Source organism: Pan troglodytes, chromosome 9 (genome assembly GCF_028858775.2).
Source record: "Pan troglodytes isolate AG18354 chromosome 9, NHGRI_mPanTro3-v2.0_pri, whole genome shotgun sequence".
Lineage (NCBI taxonomy): Eukaryota > Metazoa > Chordata > Mammalia > Primates > Hominidae > Pan > Pan troglodytes.
The window spans coordinates 59,243,444-59,264,143 of NC_072407.2; the positions used below are offsets into that span (position 1 = coordinate 59,243,444).

Here is a 20,700-nt window from a genome sequence, read left to right on the forward strand (position 1 = left end):
GCCCCAGTATGAGAACCTGGATATTTCAGTTGAGGGTGCTGAATTCATTTGCCGCTTTCCTTCCGCTCTGTGTGAGTGCTGCAGACCACAGCTCCTTCTAATTGGCCTTTTTTTTCCCCACAATCTACATATTTTTCTACAACTTGCTTTTCTTTTCTGACTCCATAGAGTATATATTTATTTCACTGCTTTAGACTATGTATTAATAAATAATACAAATCTACTAAAATTTATACAATTCTATCTTCCAATTTTGCTATTAGAAAGTTGTTCTTAATTAATTTAAAATACAAGTTACATAACATTATATTGTACATGATATGCATATTACTTATACTATAAACAATCTAATGAACATCAATTAACTTCTAGATAAGTTCTGTGATCCCCATTGTACAGAGAAAGCAAGTGGGGCTACAGGAAGTTCTATCCTTTTTTGTATTAACTGGTGAGACAATAATTCAAAACCAGGGCTACCTATTTCCTTTCTACTGCAAAATGTTCCATCTAAATGAAGCCTGAGAAACCCAGCACTACCCACTTGTTAGGCATGTTTGAAATGCTTGAGTAGTTGGCCATTTTCCTTGTAGCATTTATTTGATCTGAAAACACCTTCAACATAGATGAAACAAAATATTTTATACTAAACCAACCTACCATTGGCTCAACATAAACCCAGATATGTACAGATTCTGTATGAGGGGGTAGGTGGTGGGGCTTGTATTAGTTTCCTTAGTCCTTGAAAAGAATCCCCATAATTTCATATTATTTTATTTCAATCCAGATAATTAAAGTCAAAAATGATATAATAAATGTCATTACTCTGTCAAAATTCTAGCTTAAATGGACCTCTGGCCTATTGTAGCAAGTGTTTATCACAATGAAAGAATGACTCCTTGAAAGGGCTTCATTTCTTTCATTTTTACAGTAAATTTACCCTAGGAAAAAGCTTATACCAACTTATTATATCTCAGACCTCACTAAATGTTTAATTGAAGAGAATTATTTCTTGTTTCTTGTTCCTCCACTACATAATTTCTGTAATAAGCAATAGAAAATGTAAGGCCATTTCTCAGACATGCATTATATAACAGGGTTAATATACTTGTAAAGAATAGCACCTAGATGGAAGTTGCATTTTAAGAATACTATACAAAGACACTTTGAAGCCTTCAAAAATATGTGAATATGAACATATTTTGGGAAATTGCTCTCCAATTAATTCTACTAATTTCAAGAACTAGAAAGAGAAATAAAATGATAAGTGGCTGTGAATAATTGTGTTTCTAAAAAGGTACAGAATTACATTTTAACGTTATTTAGAATAAATACGAATACCTGTTTAATATAGTGAAAAAAATGCTTCTCTATGTTTCTAAGAACCACGCACATTAGAAGTCAGTCTTCTTCTAAGAAATTCTTCTTCATTTTGAAGATAAATCTGTTTCATCTTTCATCTAGTAACTCTCTCTTTACTTGATGATTATAAATTTTTTTTAATTTGGAAATAACACTATTGTGAGTATTTGTCATGAAAAGTCAAATTGAAAAAAGTGACTTAAAATATAGAGCCATTTTATTGCAAAAAGTCATAAGGATGTTCCTGCTTTTCTGGGTCCTTCTTTTGGTCCTTTCTAGACTTTTGGTAGTCATGGGTCGAGGAAACAGCACTGAAGTGACTGAATTCCATCTTCTGGGATTTGGTGTCCAACACGAATTTCAGCATGTCCTTTTCATTGTACTTCTTCTTATCTATGTGACCTCCCTGATAGGAAATATTGGAATGATCTTACTCATCAAGACCGATTCCAGACTTCAAACACCCATGTACTTTTTTCCACAACATTTGGCTTTTGTTGATATCTGTTATACTTCTGCTATCACTCCCAAGATGCTCCAAAGCTTCACAGAAGAAAATAATTTGATATCATTTCGGGGCTGTGTGATACAATTCTTAGTTTATGCAACATTTGCAACCAGTGACTGTTACCTCCTGGCTATTATGGCAATGGATTGTTATGTTGCCATCTGTAAGCCCCTTCGCTATCCCATGATCATGTCCCAAACAGTCTACATCCAATTGGTAGCTGGTTCATATATTATAGGCTCAATAAATGCCTCTGTACATACAGGTTTTACATTTTCACAGTCCTTCTGCAAGTCTAATAAAATCAATCACTTTTTCTGTGATGGTCTCCCAATTCTTGCCCTTTCATGCTCCAACATTGACATCAACATCATTCTAGGTGTTGTCTTTGTGGGATTTGACTTGATGTTCACTGAGTTGGTCATCATCTTTTCCTACATCTACATTATGGTCACCATCCTGAAGATGTCTTCTACTGCTGGGAGGAAAAAATCCTTCTCCACATGTGCCTCCCACCTGACAGCAGTAACCATTTTCTATGGGACACTCTCTTACTTGTACTTACAGCCTCAGTCTAATAATTCTCAGGAGAATATGAAAGTAGCCTCTATATTTTATGGCACTGTTATTCCCATGTTGAATCCTTTAATCTATAGCTTGAGAAATAAGGAAGGAAAATAAGCTTTAAAAGTGATAGGAAAAAAGTTTTGTTAAGTTAGACACAGTTGTTAAAATTCAACACAACAAAGCATCCAGCACAGCTAATCTGCCAAAATTTAAAGTTTCTAAAATAGGGAGCATGTAGGAAAATCTCAAATTAACCATCTAACATCACACCTAGAGCAATTAGAAAAATAAAAGCCAACCAATCTCAAAGCTAGCAGAAGAAAAGAAATAACTAAAATAAGAACAAAACTGAACAAAATTGAGACCCAAAAGTCCATACAAAGAATCAATGAAACCAAAACTTGTTTTTTATTTTGAAATAATCGATTGGTAGGCTTCTATCTAGATTCACAAAGAAAAAAAAAGGAAAGATCCAAATAAGCACAAGCAGAAAGGACAAAGGTGACATTATAAACAATCCCACAGAAATACAAAAGATCCTCAGAGACTATTATGAACATTTCTATGCAAATAAACTAGAAAATCTAGAGGAAATAGATAAATTCCCAGGAACACACAACCTCTCAAGATTTAATCAGGAAGAAATTGAAACCTTGAATGAACCAATATCAAGTTCTGAAGTGGAAGCTAAGTGCCATCCAAAAAGGGGCCCAGACAAGACAAATTTGCAGTCAAATTCTACTAGATGTAAAAAGAAGAGCTAATACCAATGCTATTGAAACTATTTCAAAATATTGAAGAGGAGGAACTCTTTTGTAACCCATTCTACAAAGCCACAATTACCCTGATACCAAAACTTAGCAAAGACAAAACAAAACAAAAAATAAAACTGCAGGCAAATATCCCTGATGAACATAGATGCAAAGCCAACAGTGAAATACTAGCAAATCGAATTGAACAGCACATCAAAAGTTAATTCACCATGATCAAGTAGGCTTCATTCTTGGGATGCAAGTTTGGCTCAAAATATGCAAATTATTAAATCTGATTCACCACATCAATAGTATTTAAAACAAAAACCATATGATCATCTCAATAGATGCAGGAAAATTCTTCAATAAACTCCTGCATCCCTTTATAATAAAAACCCTCAAAAAACTAGGCATCAAAGCAACGTATCTCAAAATAAGTGCCATCTATGACAAATTCACAGCCAACATTATAATGAATGAGCAAAAATTGGAAGCATTGCCCCTTGAGAACTAGAACAAGACAGGGATGCTCACTGTCACCATTCCTATTAAATGTAGTACTGGAAGTCTTAAGTAGAGTAACCAGACAAGAGAAAGAAACAAAAGGCATCCAAATAGAAAAAGAATCAAACTAACTCTCTTTGTGGAGAATATGATTCTATATCTAGAAAACTCCAGACTCTGCCAAAAGGCTCCTGAAACTGATAAATGACGTTAGTAAAGTTTTAAGTTACAAAATCAATATACAAAAATTAGTAGCATTTTCATACACCGATAAAGTTCAACCTGAAAGCCAAATTTAAGAACACAATCCCATTTACAATAGCCACCAAAAAAATAAAATAAAATACCTAGGAATACATCTAACCAAGGAGATGAAATATCTCTACAAAGAGAATTACAAAATATTGCCCAAAGAAATCAGAATGACACAAACAAATGAAAAAGCAGTCCATGCTCATGGATAAGAATAATCAATATCATTAAAATGGCCATACTATCTGAAGCAATCTACAAATTCAGTGCTATTTCTATCAAACCACCAATACCATTTTTTTTACAGAATTAGAAAAACTATTCTAAAATTTATGTGAAACCACAAAAGAGCCAAAATAGCCAAAGCAATCCTTAGCAAAAAGAACAAAACTGGAGACATCACATTACCCACTTCAAAACATACTATAAGGCTACAGTAACCAAAACAGCGTGGTATTAGTACAAAAACGGAAATATAGACCCCGTGGAACAGAATAGAGAACATAGAAACAAAGCCACCCACATACAACCATCTGATCTGTGATGAAGTCAACAGAAGTAAGCAATGGAGAAAGGACTTCCTATTTAATAAATTGTGCTGGGATAACTGGCTAGCTAGCCATATGCCAAAAAATGAAACCGGACCCTACCTTTCACCAGACACAAAAACTAATTCAAGATAGGTTAAAGAGTTAAATGTAAGCCCTCAAACTATAGAAATCCTAGAAGAAAACCAGGGAAATGCCTTTCTGGACATCAGCCTTGGGAAAGAATTTATGACTAAGTCCTCAAAAGCAATTGCAACAAAAACAAAATTTGACAAGTAGGACCTAATTAAATTAAAGAGCTTCTGCACAGTTAAAAAAAAAAAAAAATATATATATATATATATATATATATCAACAGAGTAAGCAACCTACAAAATAGAAGAAAATATTCACAAACTATGCATCTTACAAAAGTCTAATATCCAGAATTTATAAGGAACTTAACTCAACAAGCAAAAAAACAAATAACCCTATTAAAAAGTGGACAAAGGACATGAACAAACACTTCTCAAAAGATATACAAGCAGCCAACAAACATATGAAAACAATGCTTAACATCACTAATCACCAGAAAAATGCAAATCAAAACCACAATGAGACAGCCATCACACACTGGTCAGAATGGCTATTATTAAAAAAGTCAAGATTAAAACCAATAGATGCATGTGAGGCTGCAAAGAAAAGATAATACTTATACACTGTTGTTGGGAATCTAAATTAGTTCAGCCACTGTGGAAAGCAATATGTAGATTTCTGAAAGTACTTAAAGCAAAACTGTCATTCAACCAAGTAATCCCATTACTGGATATATATTGAAAATAAAATAAATTTTTCTACCAAAAAGACACAGGTGCTGGCATGTTCATCACAGCACTATTCACAATAGCAACAGTACAATCAACCTAAGTGCCAATCAGTGGTGGATTGGGTAAAGAAAATGTGGTACATATACACCATGAAATACCACACAGCCATAAAAATGAACAAATTCATATCCTTTGCAGCCACATGAATATAGCTAGAGACCATTATCCTAAGTGAATTAATGCAGGAACAGGAGGGCAAATATTGAATGTGCTTACTTATAAGTGGGAGCTAAACATTGAGTACACAATGACACAAAAATGGGAACAATAAACACTAGGGACTACTAGCGTGCAAGGAAGCAAGTGGGGCAAGGATTTAAAAACCAACTGTTGGGTACTATACTCACTGCCTGGGTGACAGGATTGTTCTTATCCCAAACTTCAGCATCATGCAATATACAAACTTGTACATGAACTTCTGAATCTAAAATAAAAGTTGAAATTATAAAAAACAAAATAAAGAACATGTCTGCATCATAAACCAATGCACTTCTTTCCATAGATAAGCTCTTACATTTTGGAAAATATAACAGAAATATTTCCTGGAGCTGAAAAATGCTTCACAGGAAATATTGACAATACACAGTTTTAAAGTTTCTGACTTCACCATTACAGCAAAAAGAAATTAAATGAAAACACTCTCTCTGTAAAGATAGTTTAGGGAGACGCCTGATTAAACAGGAAATGTTGTAGCATCTTTCTTGCTATCTGATGGTTAATTTTTTTCTTTATTGGCTCTGAAAGATGGTGTGATCTATCCTGCCACGAGGAAAGATGAACATTCCCACCAACACAGGACATAAAGGTGAGCAATCCAACTTGCTCAGCATTGGATCCCCAACATCCAGCATATTTAGCACACTGTAGTTGATCAATAAACATTTGTTGGCTGGACATGGTGGCTCACACCTGTAATGCCAGCACTTTAGGAGGTTGAGGTGGGTGAATAGCCTGAGGTCAGGAGTTTGAGATCAGCCTAGCCAATATGACGAAAACCTGTCTCTACTAAAAATACAAAAAAATTAGCCAGGCATGGTGGTGTGTGCCTGTAGTCCCAGCTACTCAGGAGTCTGAGGCAGGAGGATCACTTGAGCCAGGGAGGCAGAGGTTGCAGTGAGCCAAGATTGTCACTGCACTCCAGCCTGGACCACAGAGTGAGACTCTGTCTAAAAGAGTAAATTAAATAAATAAATAAATAAATAAATAAACAAACAAACAAACATATGTTGAAGGAATAAATGGACAAAAGAAAGCAGAAAGGAAAGATCAGAAATCTAGACAGAGGACTCTCAGTGGAGTTGAGAGGAGTCAGCTGCAGTCCAGTGCAGCTGTTTCTGGGTTCAAAAGTGAAGCAGCAACAAGAGCTTTGCCAAGCTTACTGGGTGAAGCAACTACTTGTAACAACATCGAAGAATGTTGTTGTAAATAAACACACAGAAAATACATGTCTGTCATTTTATATGCAGAAGTGTAGAATAAAAGAGCAACAGGATACAGGTGACCAGGTCGATTCCCTCAGTTCCTCAGTGTCTTAGCGTTATCAATTTTTCAATCCACAGTTTATGGAATAAAACATGTGAAACCAGCTTGGTAGCTTGAGCAAGCTATCAGGGATCTCCAAGAATTGCTGGGTTTTTATTAATAATGTTTTCTTTTTATTTGTATGTATGTGTCACAGAAGATACAAAGGCAGAATATCTAATGGTATACAGGAATTATAGACACCAAGAAGAATGCGGGCAGAGCTATCACTTAACCCAGAGTAGTAGTGGGCAATTTTGTCAGTGGATGCATGTGTCGTGTCTCCATCATTCCCCACCAAGAAAACTACATATTTTATGAATTAATCCTTAACATTTGGCATGATTCTTTGCACAAATAACTTATTAGCACAGTTAAGAAAGAAGTCACACTGCTTTCAAGGATATTGGAGCTGTAATATCCTACTGCCAAGGATATTGATGCTCGATCTTCTATGAGGCAGAAGATAATGGTCACCTACCACAACAGTAAAAGGGAAAGTGATTTTGGGGAATAGTAAACATAATAGTAAATCAGAATTATGCCAGGTGGTGTGGAATGGAGTTGAATAGTGCAATTCTCTAAGACTTAAATTTTTGGATAAATTATCAGGTTACTTTACTCCTGTCTAACCTGAAAGGGATGCTTTCCACATTACATTTTTAAGCATGATATTTGCTGTAGTTTTAATTGATGATATTTATTGAGGTTAAATAGATTCCTGTCTATTCTTAGTTTCCTAAGAGCTTTGCATAATAAATTTATGTTGACTTTTAGTAAATCTTTTTCTGTATCTGCTGGAACAATCATATGGTTTTCATCCCTTGATATGGTAACAATTAACCATATGTCAATGTATGTAATTGGTTTTCTGGAATTAAAGCAATCTTATGTTCTTAGAGTAAAAATAAATAAATAAATAAATAAATAAGGTGGTGGTCCTCATCATATCCTCATTTAACTCACCAGTCCAGGACCTACAAAATCCAAACAGATACTGGCAGAAAATTGACTACCACAACCTTAGCCAAATGGAAGCACCAATCTCAGTCACTGTACCAGATGTGCAATTGCTACTGGAAAAAACAGCTTCTAGTACTATGCACTGACACCAAATTGGAAATACATTCTTTTCCACAAGTATCAGGAAGGAAGTTCAGAAGCAAGATACATTCTCTTAGCATAGATATCACAAAACATTCCCAATCATTCCCAGGGCTATCTGAACTCTCCTGAGCCACAGTGTGGCCTATTGGACCTTGACCATTAAAAAACTTGTAGAACAACACTCCGCTCCACTTTAGTGATGATATGATTGGACCTGAGAAAGAGGAAGTAGCAAGTACCCTGTGCTAGTTTGTTACAGAAGCAATAGAAACAGAAAACTAGTGCAAACTTCATGAAAAATAATTGTACCAAGTAACATGTACAATAAAATGTATAGCAATATTGTGTATAGTAGCAAAATCTGGGAACTACCCAAACATCCATTGGTAGAATGTTTTCGTCTAAATCCTCTAAGAAGCAGACACCAAGATGGGATTACACATGCAAACATTTTGTTAGGGGGATGCCTATGTAAAAGGAAATAGGGAGGACAATGGGAAAAGCTAAGAGTGATGCAAGTCTGACTCCAAGTCAAGAAGAGAGGGAGAGAAGATTGGGAAGAAGCATGTGAGAATGTCATGAAGCAGAAAGATGATTTGGCAAACTTACTGAGAAATCCTTGAGCCAAAATGGGCTGACAAAGGAGTCCTGTGTTTCTCAGGTATGGGTCTACCTTAGAATCCATACTGCACACAGTCATTTTCACATCCCCTTGAAAAACTACTACAAGGGAATTCAAAGTAAGAAGCTGAGATCCTTGGTGATTTATACTAGTTGAAAGAGGTATACAAATTCATTAACACAGCTGCTATACTGGTGAAGGGATAAATTTAATTACATTTTAATCAAATGATGGAATATTATGCAGCAGGGAAACTATGACACAACAGATAAATTTTAGTACTGTTGAGTAAAAATAAACATCACACAATAAAATAGAAGGAAATTTTTTATTAACTTCAGTAACAGGCAAACTAGAAAGCATATGGTTTGCATGTCTCTGTGTGTGTGTGTGTGTTTATGTAAAGCTATAAATCAAAAAATAAAAGAACACAAAGAAACATTCTGTGAATGTTGCCATTTGCAGATAAGGAAGAGGCTAAGCAGGTGCACAATACAGGGAAGGAGTACATTGGTAGGTATATCTTATAGATAATTTTTGAGTCATTGGACTAGATTATCTACTTAATAAATTATTATGTAATTAATATTAAATAACGTTGTGCATGGACCAATGGCAACAGTGTGTCATGAAACAGGGTGATGACTAATCCAATTCTCTGCACATTGTTATGATGTTTAATTAAAATAAAATTCCAAAATATTCAGAAAGCTGAGTGCTTTCTAAGAAACTGTTCTTTTTGTATAAAACAGGCTGTGACTTTACATTAAACATCCTCAGGGAGACTGTGTACTAACCCAACCACTGCTGTCACCCCCAGAATCAGGTCATTCAGGAGTCAATAATATGAAAGGGAACTTCTTTAAGAGACTAGCCCTATTCCAAAGCAAACGAAATGACAGATTGCCCCTTTAGTTAATTCAATAAAATTCCATTTTCAGTGGTACAGTGTGGATTAGAAAGATTAGCTAGAACAGCTAACACTTATAATTAAATTTTATAGCTAAATTCCATCAATGTTAATTTCTGAAGTGCTCAGTAATCAAAAAAAAAAAACCCTCAAGTTTTGTATGTCTTTCTCCAGAAAATTTTGGGCCTGGGGAGGAGGAACTGGCAATTACCCTGTAGTAGTTTGTTACAGAAGCAATAAGAAGAGGAAACTAGTGCAATATTCATGAAAAATAATTGTACCTAGTAACATGTACAATAAAATTTATAGCAATATTGTGTATAATAGAAAATAGTGTCTCATTCTTTTTAATGAGGCAAAAAGGGCAATTCAAAATATCAATTTTAAAGTAAAACACTTTTTCAGAGGGCAACATATATAACAGATAATTCACATGAAATGAAAAATTGATTGTGCTGAGAAATATGAAGATACCCAATCCAGCTCATATGAGAAAAGGCCAAACCAAATATATTATTTTTCACCTATACAAATAGCAAATTTTAGCCAGGCACAGTGGCTCATGCCTGTAATCCCACACTTTGGGAGGCTGAGGCAAGTGGATCACTTGAGGTTAAGAGTTCGGGACCAGCCTGGCCAATATGTTGAAACCCAGTCCCTACTAAAAATACAAAAATTAGCCAGACATGGAGGCACATGCCTGTAGTCCCAGCTATTTGGGAGGCTGAGCCAGGAGAATCCCTTGAACCCGGGAGGCAGAGGCTGCTGTGAGCAGAGATCACGCCACTGAACTCAAGCCTGGGCTCAGAGCTAGACTTTGTCTCAAAAAAAAAAAAGCAAATTTTGATAAAGTTTTGTCACAGTCTGGTAGAATTTAGAGAAACAGTCACTAGATTTGGTAGAAGTGGTATAAATTGGAAGAGCCTCTGGAGGGTAGCTGGGCAATAAGTATCAAAAGTTATCATTATTATACCATTTACTCAGTATTCTCTCCAAAATACCTATTAATCCTACAGATGTATTCACAATAATATTTACAGTAACATTGTTTATATTAGTAAAAGATTGAAAACAACCTAAATGTCAACCAATGGGTGGGGGAAAGAGTCTGATTAAACAGAATAATGAATGCAACTGTTCAGCAAAATATAATACAACCATTAAAAAGAGTGAGGCTTCTCTTCTCGTACTGATGGAGACAAATCACCCAAAAATATTAGGAAAAATGAAAGCTGAGCAATGTGAATAATACATTATCTTTTGTTGCAGGGGAAAACAAAGAATATGAATTTAATATGTTTTCAAATGCAATGCAAGACTTGTATATCTGGAAGAATAACAAGAGCTTGTAACAGTGGTGATCTAAAGGGAAGGAAACTGAAGATTAGAAATTAATAGGCTGGGTGCAGTGGCTCATGCCTGTAATCTCAGCACTTTGGGAGGCTGAGGCGGGCAGATCACCTGAAGTCGGGAGTTCGAGACCAGCCTGATCAACATGGAGAAACCCCATCTCTACTAAAATTAAAAAATTAGCCAGGCATGGTAGCGCATGCCTGTAATCCGAGCTACTTGGGAGGCTGAAGCAGGAGAATCTCTTGAACCCAGAAGGCAGAGGTTGAGGTGAGCCAATATCATGCCATTGCACTGCAGCCTGGGCAACAAGAGTGAAACTCTGTCTCAAAAAAAAAAAGGAAAGAAAAGAAAAGAAATTAATAGATGGATGGGGATGGGGACATGGTTTGTACTCTACACACTTTCATACTTCTGAATTTTTTACCATATAGATGTTTTGTTATTCATCCCTCACCCTTGAAGAAAAGAGAAGGTGAGGGTAAGAAGAAATAAAAGCAGGAAGAAATGGAAAAAAAAAACACGGGAGAAAAGAAGGAAGAATAAAAGGGAGAGAGGGAAGAAGGTTAAAAGCAAAGTGTCAATAGCAGGGCAGTTCTCAAAAATGAAAGCAAAAAGTCCCTGACGGCATTAAAACAAGAATTTTCTTCCCCCTGGAGAGCTTAACTTCGCTTCAGCAGAAAATAACTAACAAACATTGTTTTTCCCATTACGTCTGAACCCCTGGAACCTCAGGTTCTCCAGGGAGTGGGTATTGATCTCTTATGCCCCAGCTATATACTCGCTGATGAGGAGGAACTGAAAAGAGAGACCCTGGTCAGCAATCAGTGCCAGTTGCAGAAAGAGAACGTGTAGGCAACCTCAAAGTAAGTAAAACAAAGCAAATAGCATTTTTTTCAAAATCTGACATGTATCATGCCAGTACATGCAGGAAATTTTGGAAGAAAAGATTAGCCAAAGTCCCAGCATGTTTTCCCTCAAAACCAGGAGGAATTACTTCATCCCTGGTAATTTACTGGAAATAAAGGGATGGATTTGGTTCAGCCTGAGTATTACCTGGGAAAGAACATGAATGAACAAATGATTGAATAAATCAATCGATTGCTCAATTAACCAATTAATATAATATACCTTTAATGTATTATTTGCATTGTTATTAAAGTCATTTGCTGGGCATACTTTCCATGCCCAGCCCTGTGCTGAGAAATTTACATAAATTTGCTCACTTAAATCTCACATCACTGCACAATAGACTTTACTTTTTCTTCTTCATTTTTTTAACTTTTTATTTTGAAATACTTATAGATTCACAGGAAATTCCAAAGATAATAAGGAGAGGTCCCATATATCCTTCACCTACTTTTTCCTCAAGGGCACAGTTTTACATAATTATAACATGACATCGAAACAAGATTTTAATACTGGGACAGTTGTGTATAGCTTTATGTCATTTCATATGTATGTATACTTGTTTAGCTACCACTGCAGTGAAGATACAGCCTTGCTTGATCCCATATCTCAGATTCTACGTGTCTGCTATGTGCTACCCCTTCTGGTCACACCACACCCCTCCCCTTACCACTACAACCTCTGGCAATCACTAATCTATTCTCTATTTCTGCAATTTTATCATATTGATAATGTTTTGTAAATGAAATCATATAGTGTATGATCTTTGATGTTGGCTTTTTTACACTCACAATAATGCCCTTGAGAGTCATCTAAGTTGTTGCATGTATCAACAGTTTATTCCTCTTTATTTTGAGTAATATGTCATAGCATGGATGTACCACAATATTTTAAACCATTCATTTATTGTAAGGCACTTGATTGTTTACAGTTTTTGGCAACTACAAATGAAAATGATATGAAAACTGTTGTACAGCTTTTTGTGTGAATATGTTTTACGCAAATATAATTGCCTACAAGTCCAAAGACTGGGTTGTATGGTAAGTGTATGTCTAGCAGCTTTTTACACAACTGCTAAACTTTTTTCCAGAGTGACTACCATTTTCATCAGCAATGTATGAGTGATCCAGTTACTCTGCGTCTTTCCAGCATTTGTTATTGTCACTGTTTTTCTTTTTTTTCATTTTAGCCATTCTGTAGTGATATGTCATTTGTAGTGTAGTGATAGCTCATCTTGTTCTTATTTTGCATTTCCCAAATTGTTAATGATGTTGGACATCTTTTCGTGTGCTTATTCACAACTCATATAGCCTTTTTTAATAAAATGTTTATTCGTTTCTTCCACTTGTTTTCTAATTTAATTTTTTTTTTTAGTTTGAGAGTTCTTATATTTTCTAAATACATGTTCTTTATCAGATACTGTATTTGAAAATGTTTTCCTCCAGTCTGTAGCATGCTTTTTCATCCTCTTAACTAGGTCTTTAACAGAGCAAAAGTTTAATTTTAATGAGATCCAATTGTGGAATTTTTTTCTTTTTGGATAGTGCTTTTGATGTCATATCTAAGAACTCTTCACAAAACCTATCCTAAAAATTTTGCCCTGAAGATTTTGTCTTAGATTACTCTCTAAGAGAGTTTTAAGGTTTTCTATTTTACATTTAAAGCTATGATTCATTTTGAGTTAATTTTCATATAAGGTATGAGGTTTAGGTAGGGGTTCTTTTTCTGCCTATGAATATCCAATTGTTTCAGCATTATTTATTTAAAACGTTTTTGAATCTGCTCAAAAATCAAATGGCTGCACTTGCGTGAATCTGTGAATTCACTATTTTGCTCCATCTTTGTATCTATCATTCCACCAATACCACAGTATTAATTACTGTGGATACATAATAAATCTCGATGTTAGGTAAAGTGATTCATTTCATTATTTTTCTTCTTTTTCCGAACTGTATTAGCTATTCTAACTCCTTTGCTCTCCCCTATAAATTTAGAATATTTTTGTCCACATACCAAAAATATTATGCTGAGATTTTGATTGCAGTTGTGTTAAACCTATATATCAATTTAGGAAAAACTGACACCACTATATTGAGTCTTCTAACTCCTAAACTCAATAGATGTATTTATTTAGATCTTCTTTGATTTCTTTCATCAGCTTATTGTAATTTTCATCATCAAGTCCTATATTGGTTTTGTTAGATTTATACCTAAGTATTTCATTTTTTGAACTTTTATCAATGGTGTTGTATTTATTCCAGCTTCTACATGCTCACTGCTAATATGGTAATAGTGTTGATTTTTTTAGAACTATCTTGTATTCTGCAACTTTTCTGAACTTACTTATTACTTTTAAAAGTTTTTGGTAGGTTCTTGGACTCTTCTACATAAACTATTGTATCATCTACAATGACAGTTTTATTTCTTCCTTTCTGATCTGTATCACTTTTTATGCCTCTACATCTTTTCCTCTGACTAGAACTTCCCAAACGATGTTGAATAGCACTGAAGAGAATGAGTATCCTTGCCTGTTCCCAATTTTAGAGGCAAGCATTCAGTCTATAACTATTAAGTGGGATCTTAACTGTAGATTTTTCTGTAGACGCTCTTCAGCAGGTTGAGGAAATTGCCCTCTTTTCCTAGTTTTCAGGGATTTTTAAAATAAGTACATGTTAAATTTTGTCAAATTCCTTTTCTTCATTAGTTTATATTATCTGGTGATTTTTCTCTTTTAGACCTGTAATATACCCCACTTGGTCATTGTGTATAATTTTACATACATAGCTGAATTATACTTGCCAATATTTTGTTACAGATTTTGAATTTATATTTATTAAAGATATTGGGCTGTGGTTTTTTGTTTGTTTGTTTGTTTGCTATTTTGTCTGCTTTTGCTAATAAGGTAATATTGAATTCATAGAGTAAGCTGGGAAATGTTCTTTTACATCTGTTTTCTGAAAGAAATTGTACAGAGTTGAAGTTAATTCTTTTTTATACATTTAGTGAATTTTCCAGTGATATTGTTGAAAGAAAGTTTTTACATTATAAATTCAGTTCTTCATGGCTGTAGGACTATTCAAATTATCATTTTTTCATATAGGTTAGTTTATACATTTCAATTAATTGATTCATTTCAGTTGTCAAATTAATATGTGTAGAGATGTCTGTAGTGTTGCAGGACTTTTCCTTAGTTCAGCTAAAGACGGGCTTCTTTGTCCCACCACCACAAAAATTCAGGCTCGCAGACAATTTCAATGGTGAGTGAGACATGGTTTTATTGGGTGAAAAGGAAGAAAAGGGGGAAACAGGGACTCTCGCGACGCCAGAGTCCCTGCTAGAGCACTTCCCACCCACCGTTCAAATCCCAGCTTCCACACAGGAAGAGGAGGAGCCAGGCTCCTCCCTGCTGCAGACATCGTGAACTTCCTGAGATTCTCCCTCAGTGGGCAGGCGGGCTGGAGTTTCTCTGAGGGCCGCCTCCCACCTGGCTGTCTCATTGCCCCCTCTAAAGAAGTACATCTAACTGCCCTTAGATTAAGGATAAGGACGAAGACCAATCTTAACTGCTTCCTGCTGACAGGGGCCACTATTTTGGGGAAACAGCAATAAGAGCTTCCCTATTTAAGGGTTCCTGGCAGAAGGGGCCATCGTCTGAGACTCCAGTTGCATTACTGTTTGGTGTTTGATGGCCTGAAGGCAAGAACAGACAAACCGGATTATTAGAAAACATGTATCAAAGTGAAACAAGGGGAGGGGTAAGGACAGCTTAAAAATTCCGAGACCTTTTACCAGTTTACACAGGGAGAGGGAGGCCAAAAGCCCAACTGCGAGAAAACTTTTCACTTTTGCTGGCATGCTGGGCGTCTGGGTTCCCTTCCCCAGAGCCCAATCCTAAAACAGCCAGTTTAAGGTTTGGGAAATTAACTTTTCAGTTTGGAGGATGCATCTGAGGGGAGTGTCCTATAGTACAGAGACACAATTACCTATTAGTGAAGAGAAAACCAAGGAGAAGAAAGGAAAAAGAAGGCATTTTTTAAAGGAGTCCCAAGGGTTCAGGATGCATTTGAAAGGGGTACAGACTGAAGATGAATGGCTACCCATCTAGAAAGACGCGAGCAGGGATCCCTGGTTCCCTTCTCTTTCTAGCAGCCAGAGATTGCTGGTTCAATTGCATTGTGGTCAGGAGCACAAACTGCGTGAATTCAATTCTTCTAAAATTACAGAGATTATATACAATCTGTCTTGATACATGTTCTGCAAGTGCTGGAAAAAATATGTATTGTATTCATGTGAGTTGGACCTTTCTATAAATATCAATGATATTCTGTTGGCTTATGGTGTTGAGTTCTTCTATATCTTTGCTGATTTTCTGTCTAATGCAGTAAATTTCTGAGAAAGGAATATTGAATTCCCCAGTTATAGATTGACCTTTATGGCAATTCAATTTTTTCAGTTTTTCCTTTATATATATTATAGTTTACTTGTTTGGTGCCTACACATTTAGGATTGCTATTTCTTCTTGATAGATTAACATTTTTATTATTATGTAATATTCTTCTCTGTCCTTGGTAATTTTCTTTGCTGTGAAATATACTTTAATATTTCTATAGACATACTTTCTTTCTTTTGATTAATGTCTGCATCATATATTTCTTGCTCCCCTTTATTTCAAACCTATATGTATCTTGAAGAGAGTTTCTTGTACACAGAATATAATTGCATCATTTTTCTATGCACTGTGCCATATTCTTTCTTTTAATTGTTATTAACTGAAAGAAACATGAAACATCAGAAGGTTAAGAAAGTAGAAAGGGTAAAATACAACAGACTTTCCTTCTCTCTTGAGTTTTTAAAATTATATTTGAGAGTTGAAGCAAAAATTATAATACTGCCTAAGGTTGTTCTCAGTGTACGTGAAGGAAATAGTTACAACAATTACATTATAAGTGGGAGACAATAAAGAAACAAAAAAGGATGTAAGGTTGCCACACTTCACTAAAACTGGTAAAATGGACACAAGTTATGATTATACAGGCATATCTCAGAGAGATTGTGAGTTCAGTTCCAGACCACCTCAATTAAGTGACTATCACAACAAAGCAAGTCACACAAATATTTTGGTTTCCCAATGCATACAAAAGTTATGTTTATACTGTGCTGTAGTCTATTAAATGTGCAATATCATTATGTCTAAAAAAGCATATGCCTTTATTTAAAATACTTTATTGCTAAAAAATGTCAACACAAAGAAATTAAATGAGCACATGCTACTGGAAAATGGTGCTAATAGACTTGTTTAATGCAGGATTACCACAAACCATTAAATTATTTTTTAAAAATGCAATATCTGTGAAGCAAAATAAAATAAAGTATGCTCATATAATGTAACACCTAGAGAAGCCACTAAAAAACTATGCAAAGATATCTAATAATAACGGTATATTACAAAATCACTGTAGATGCACCATAATGGGATTATTTTTGAAAAGTTCAAGTGACCCACAGAAACGCTGGAAAAAGAAAAGAGAAACAAAAAAGAAAATGAACACTTAATTTAAAAAAATGGCAGACAACTTTAACGTATCAGTGACCACATAAAACATAAACAATTTTCTCGGTTTTTCAAACAATAAAGGTCATGAATTCCTCTTATAAAAGTGAAAGTTTAGAAGTTTAGAAAATAATGTTCTAGTTCACCTAATGCCACACCCATGAATAACTATACTTGAATTGATGTGCACACTTTCTGGCATTTATCCACAAATAAATAAAAAGAATGAAAGCAGCCAGGTGCAGTGGCTCATGCCTGTAATCCCAGCACTTTGGGAGGCCAAGGTGGGCGGATCACCTAAGGTCAGGAGTTCGAGACCAGCCTGGCCAACATGGTGAAGCCCCGTCTCTACTAAAGATACAAAAAATTAGCTAGGCATGCAGCATGCACCTGTAATCCCAGCTCGGGAGGCTGGGGCAGGAAAATTGCTTGAACCTGGGAGGCAGAGGTTGCAGTGTGCTGAGATGGCACCACTGCACTCCAGCCTGGGCAACAGGGCAAGATTCCGTCTCCAAAAATAAAAAAGAATGAAAGCTAGAGACAGTAGGAGTGACAGAGAGTTTAGTTTTTTCAAAGAGTCAACAATTTACATATTTTTCTACAACATGCTTTTCTCTTTTGACTCCATAAGAGTATATATTTATCTCACTGCTTTAGACTAGATATTAATAAATAATATGAGTCTACTAAAATTTATACAATTCTATTTCCTAATTTTGCTATTAGAAGGTTTTCATTAACTTATTTTCAATGCAAGTTACATAATATTATAGATAATATGCATATTACTGATACTATAAACAAGCGAATGAATATAAACTTCTAGATGAGTTCTGTGATCCCCATTGTACAGAGGAAGTAACTAGAGCCAAAGGGAGTTATAGGCTTTTTTCTACTAATGGATGAGACAAAAATTCAAAACCAGGGCTGCTTATTTCCTTTCCACTGCACAATATTGACTATGAATGAAGCCTGAGAAATCCAGCACTATTCATATATTAAGCATGTTTAAAATGCTTGGGAAAACTCCCATGATGTGAGTTTACCTATGTAACAAACCTTCACACGTACCCCTGAACATAAAATAAAAGTTTAAAAAAATGTTTAGGCAGTTGGCCATTTTCTTTGTAGCACTCATTTGATTAGAAAACACCTTCAGCATAGATGAAATAAAATATTTCATACTGAATCAACCAACCGCTAACTCAATATAAACATAGAAATGTATAAATTCTGCATGAAATTGGGGGTGGGGCTTGTACTACTTTTGTTAGCTCCTGAAAAGCATCCCCATAATTTCATATTATTTTATTTCAATCCAGATGATTGAAGTCAAATTGATATGATGAATGTCATTACTCTATCAAAATTCTAGCTTAAGTAGACCTCTGGCCTATTCTACCTTCTTCTAATAAAGGTTTATCCCAATAAAAGGAACACTCCTTGAAAGAACTGTATTTCTTTCATTTTACAGTAAATTTACCCTAGGAAGAAACTTATACGAACTTACTATACTTCAGTCCTTGTTAGATGTTAAAATGAAGAGAATTGTTTCTTGTTCCTCAACTACAGAATTGAAAAAAAAAAGTAATAGAAAATGTAAGGCTATTTCTCAGGCATCCATTACATAATGAGGTTATTTTGCTTGTAAAGAATATCACCTAGATGAGAGATGCAGTCTAGGGATACTAATACAAAGACACGTTGAAGCCTTCAAACATATGTGAACCGTGAACACATTTCAAAAAAATTCTCTCTAATTCTACTAATTTCCAAAGCTGGAACCAAAATTAAAATGGTAAGTGGCTGTGAACAATTATAAGTTTCTAAAAAAGTAAAAAATTACATTTTAGCATTACTTTAAAAATATGGATAGCTGTTTAATACAGAGGAAAATTGTTAATCTATGTTTCTAAGAACTATACACATTAGGAGTTATGCTACTTCTAAGACAATCTCCTTCAATTTTGAAGATGAATCCATTTCATCTTACATCAAGTAAATCACTCTTTACTTGATGATTATAAATACATTTCTTAAATTTGAAAATGAATAACACTATTGTATTTGTCATAAAAATACAAATTGAAAAAAGTGACTTGAAATATAGAGCCATTTCATTGCAAGAAAGCTCAAAGATTTCCCTTCTTTTCTGGGTCCTTCTCTTGGTCATTTCTAGACTTTTACTAGCCATGACACTAGGAAACAGCACTGAAGTCACTGAATTCTATCTTCTGGGATTTGGTGCCCAGCATGAGTTTTGGTGTATCCTCTTCATTGTATTCCTTCTCATCTATGTGACCTCCATAATGGGTAATACTGGAATAATCTTACTCATCAACACAGATTCCAGATTTCAAACACCCATGTACTTTTTTCTACAACATTTGGCTTTTGTTGATATCTGTTACACTTCTGCTATCACTCCCAAGATGCTCCAAAGCTTCACAGAAGAAAAGAATTTGATATTATTTCAGGGCTGTGTGATACAATTATTGGTTTATGCAACATTGGCAACAAGTGACTGTTATCTCCTGGCTATGATGGCAGTGGATCCTTATGTTGCCATCTGTAAGCCCCTTCACTATACTGTAATCATGTCCCGAACAGTCTGCATCCATTTGGTAGCTGGTTCATACATCATGGGATCAACAAATGCCTCTGTACAAACAGGTTTTACATGTTCACTGTCCTTCTGCAAGTCCAATAGCATCAATCACTTTTTCTGTGATGTTCCCCCTATTCTTGCTCTTTCATGCTCCAATGTTGACATCAACATCATGCTACTTGTTGTCTTTGTGGGATCTAACTTGATATTCACTGGGTTGGTCGTCATCTTTTCCTACGTCTACATCATGGCCACCATCCTGAAAATGTCTTCTAGTGCAGGAAGGAAAAAAATCCTTCTCAACATGTGCTTCCCACCTGACCGCAGTCGCCATTTTCTATGGGACACTCTCTTACATGTATTTGCAGTCTCATTCTAATAATTCCCAGGAAAATATGAAAGTGGCCTTCATATTTTATGGCACAGTTATTCCTATGTTAAATCCTTTAATCTATAGCTTGAGAAATAAGGAAGTAAAAGAAGCTTTAAAAGTGATAGGGAAAAAATTATTTTAAATCAGCCCCAGTTGTTAACATTCAGCTCAACAAATCATCCAACATAGCTGTTCTGCCAAAATTTAATTTTTCCACAATAAGGAATATGTAGAAAGATGTCAAATTAATAATCTAACATCACTTCTAGAGGAATTTAAAATACAAAAGCCAACAAATCCCAAAGCTAGCAGAAGAAAAAAATAACTAAAATCAGAACAGAACTGAACAAAATTGAGACCCAAAATTTATACAAAAATTTAATGAAACCAAAA

General features: G+C 35.1%; 2 protein-coding genes across 2 annotated transcripts; both read left to right on the forward strand.

Moving 5' to 3' along the window:
- Window positions 1-1,651: 1,651 nt before the first annotated feature.
- Window positions 1,652-2,548, forward strand: LOC466580 (putative olfactory receptor 5AK3). Its single transcript, XM_521979.6, has one exon. It carries the CDS (start codon window positions 1,652-1,654, stop codon window positions 2,546-2,548), a length of 897 nt encoding a protein of 298 aa, XP_521979.6.
- A 16,936-nt stretch (window positions 2,549-19,484) lies between these two features.
- On the forward strand, window positions 19,485-20,449 carry OR5AK2 (olfactory receptor family 5 subfamily AK member 2). The gene is given in 2 exon segments (XM_521980.7): window positions 19,485-20,220; window positions 20,222-20,449. Coding segments are annotated over 2 exon segments (930 nt in total). The 5' UTR covers window positions 19,485-19,518.
- The last annotated feature ends 251 nt before the right edge of the window (window positions 20,450-20,700 follow it).

What these genes read in the sequence shown, in the direction of transcription:
- LOC466580 (XM_521979.6), top strand. Translation starts at nt 1,652, where the DNA reads ATGGGTCGAGGAAACAGCACTGAAGTGACTGAATTCCATCTTCTGGGA.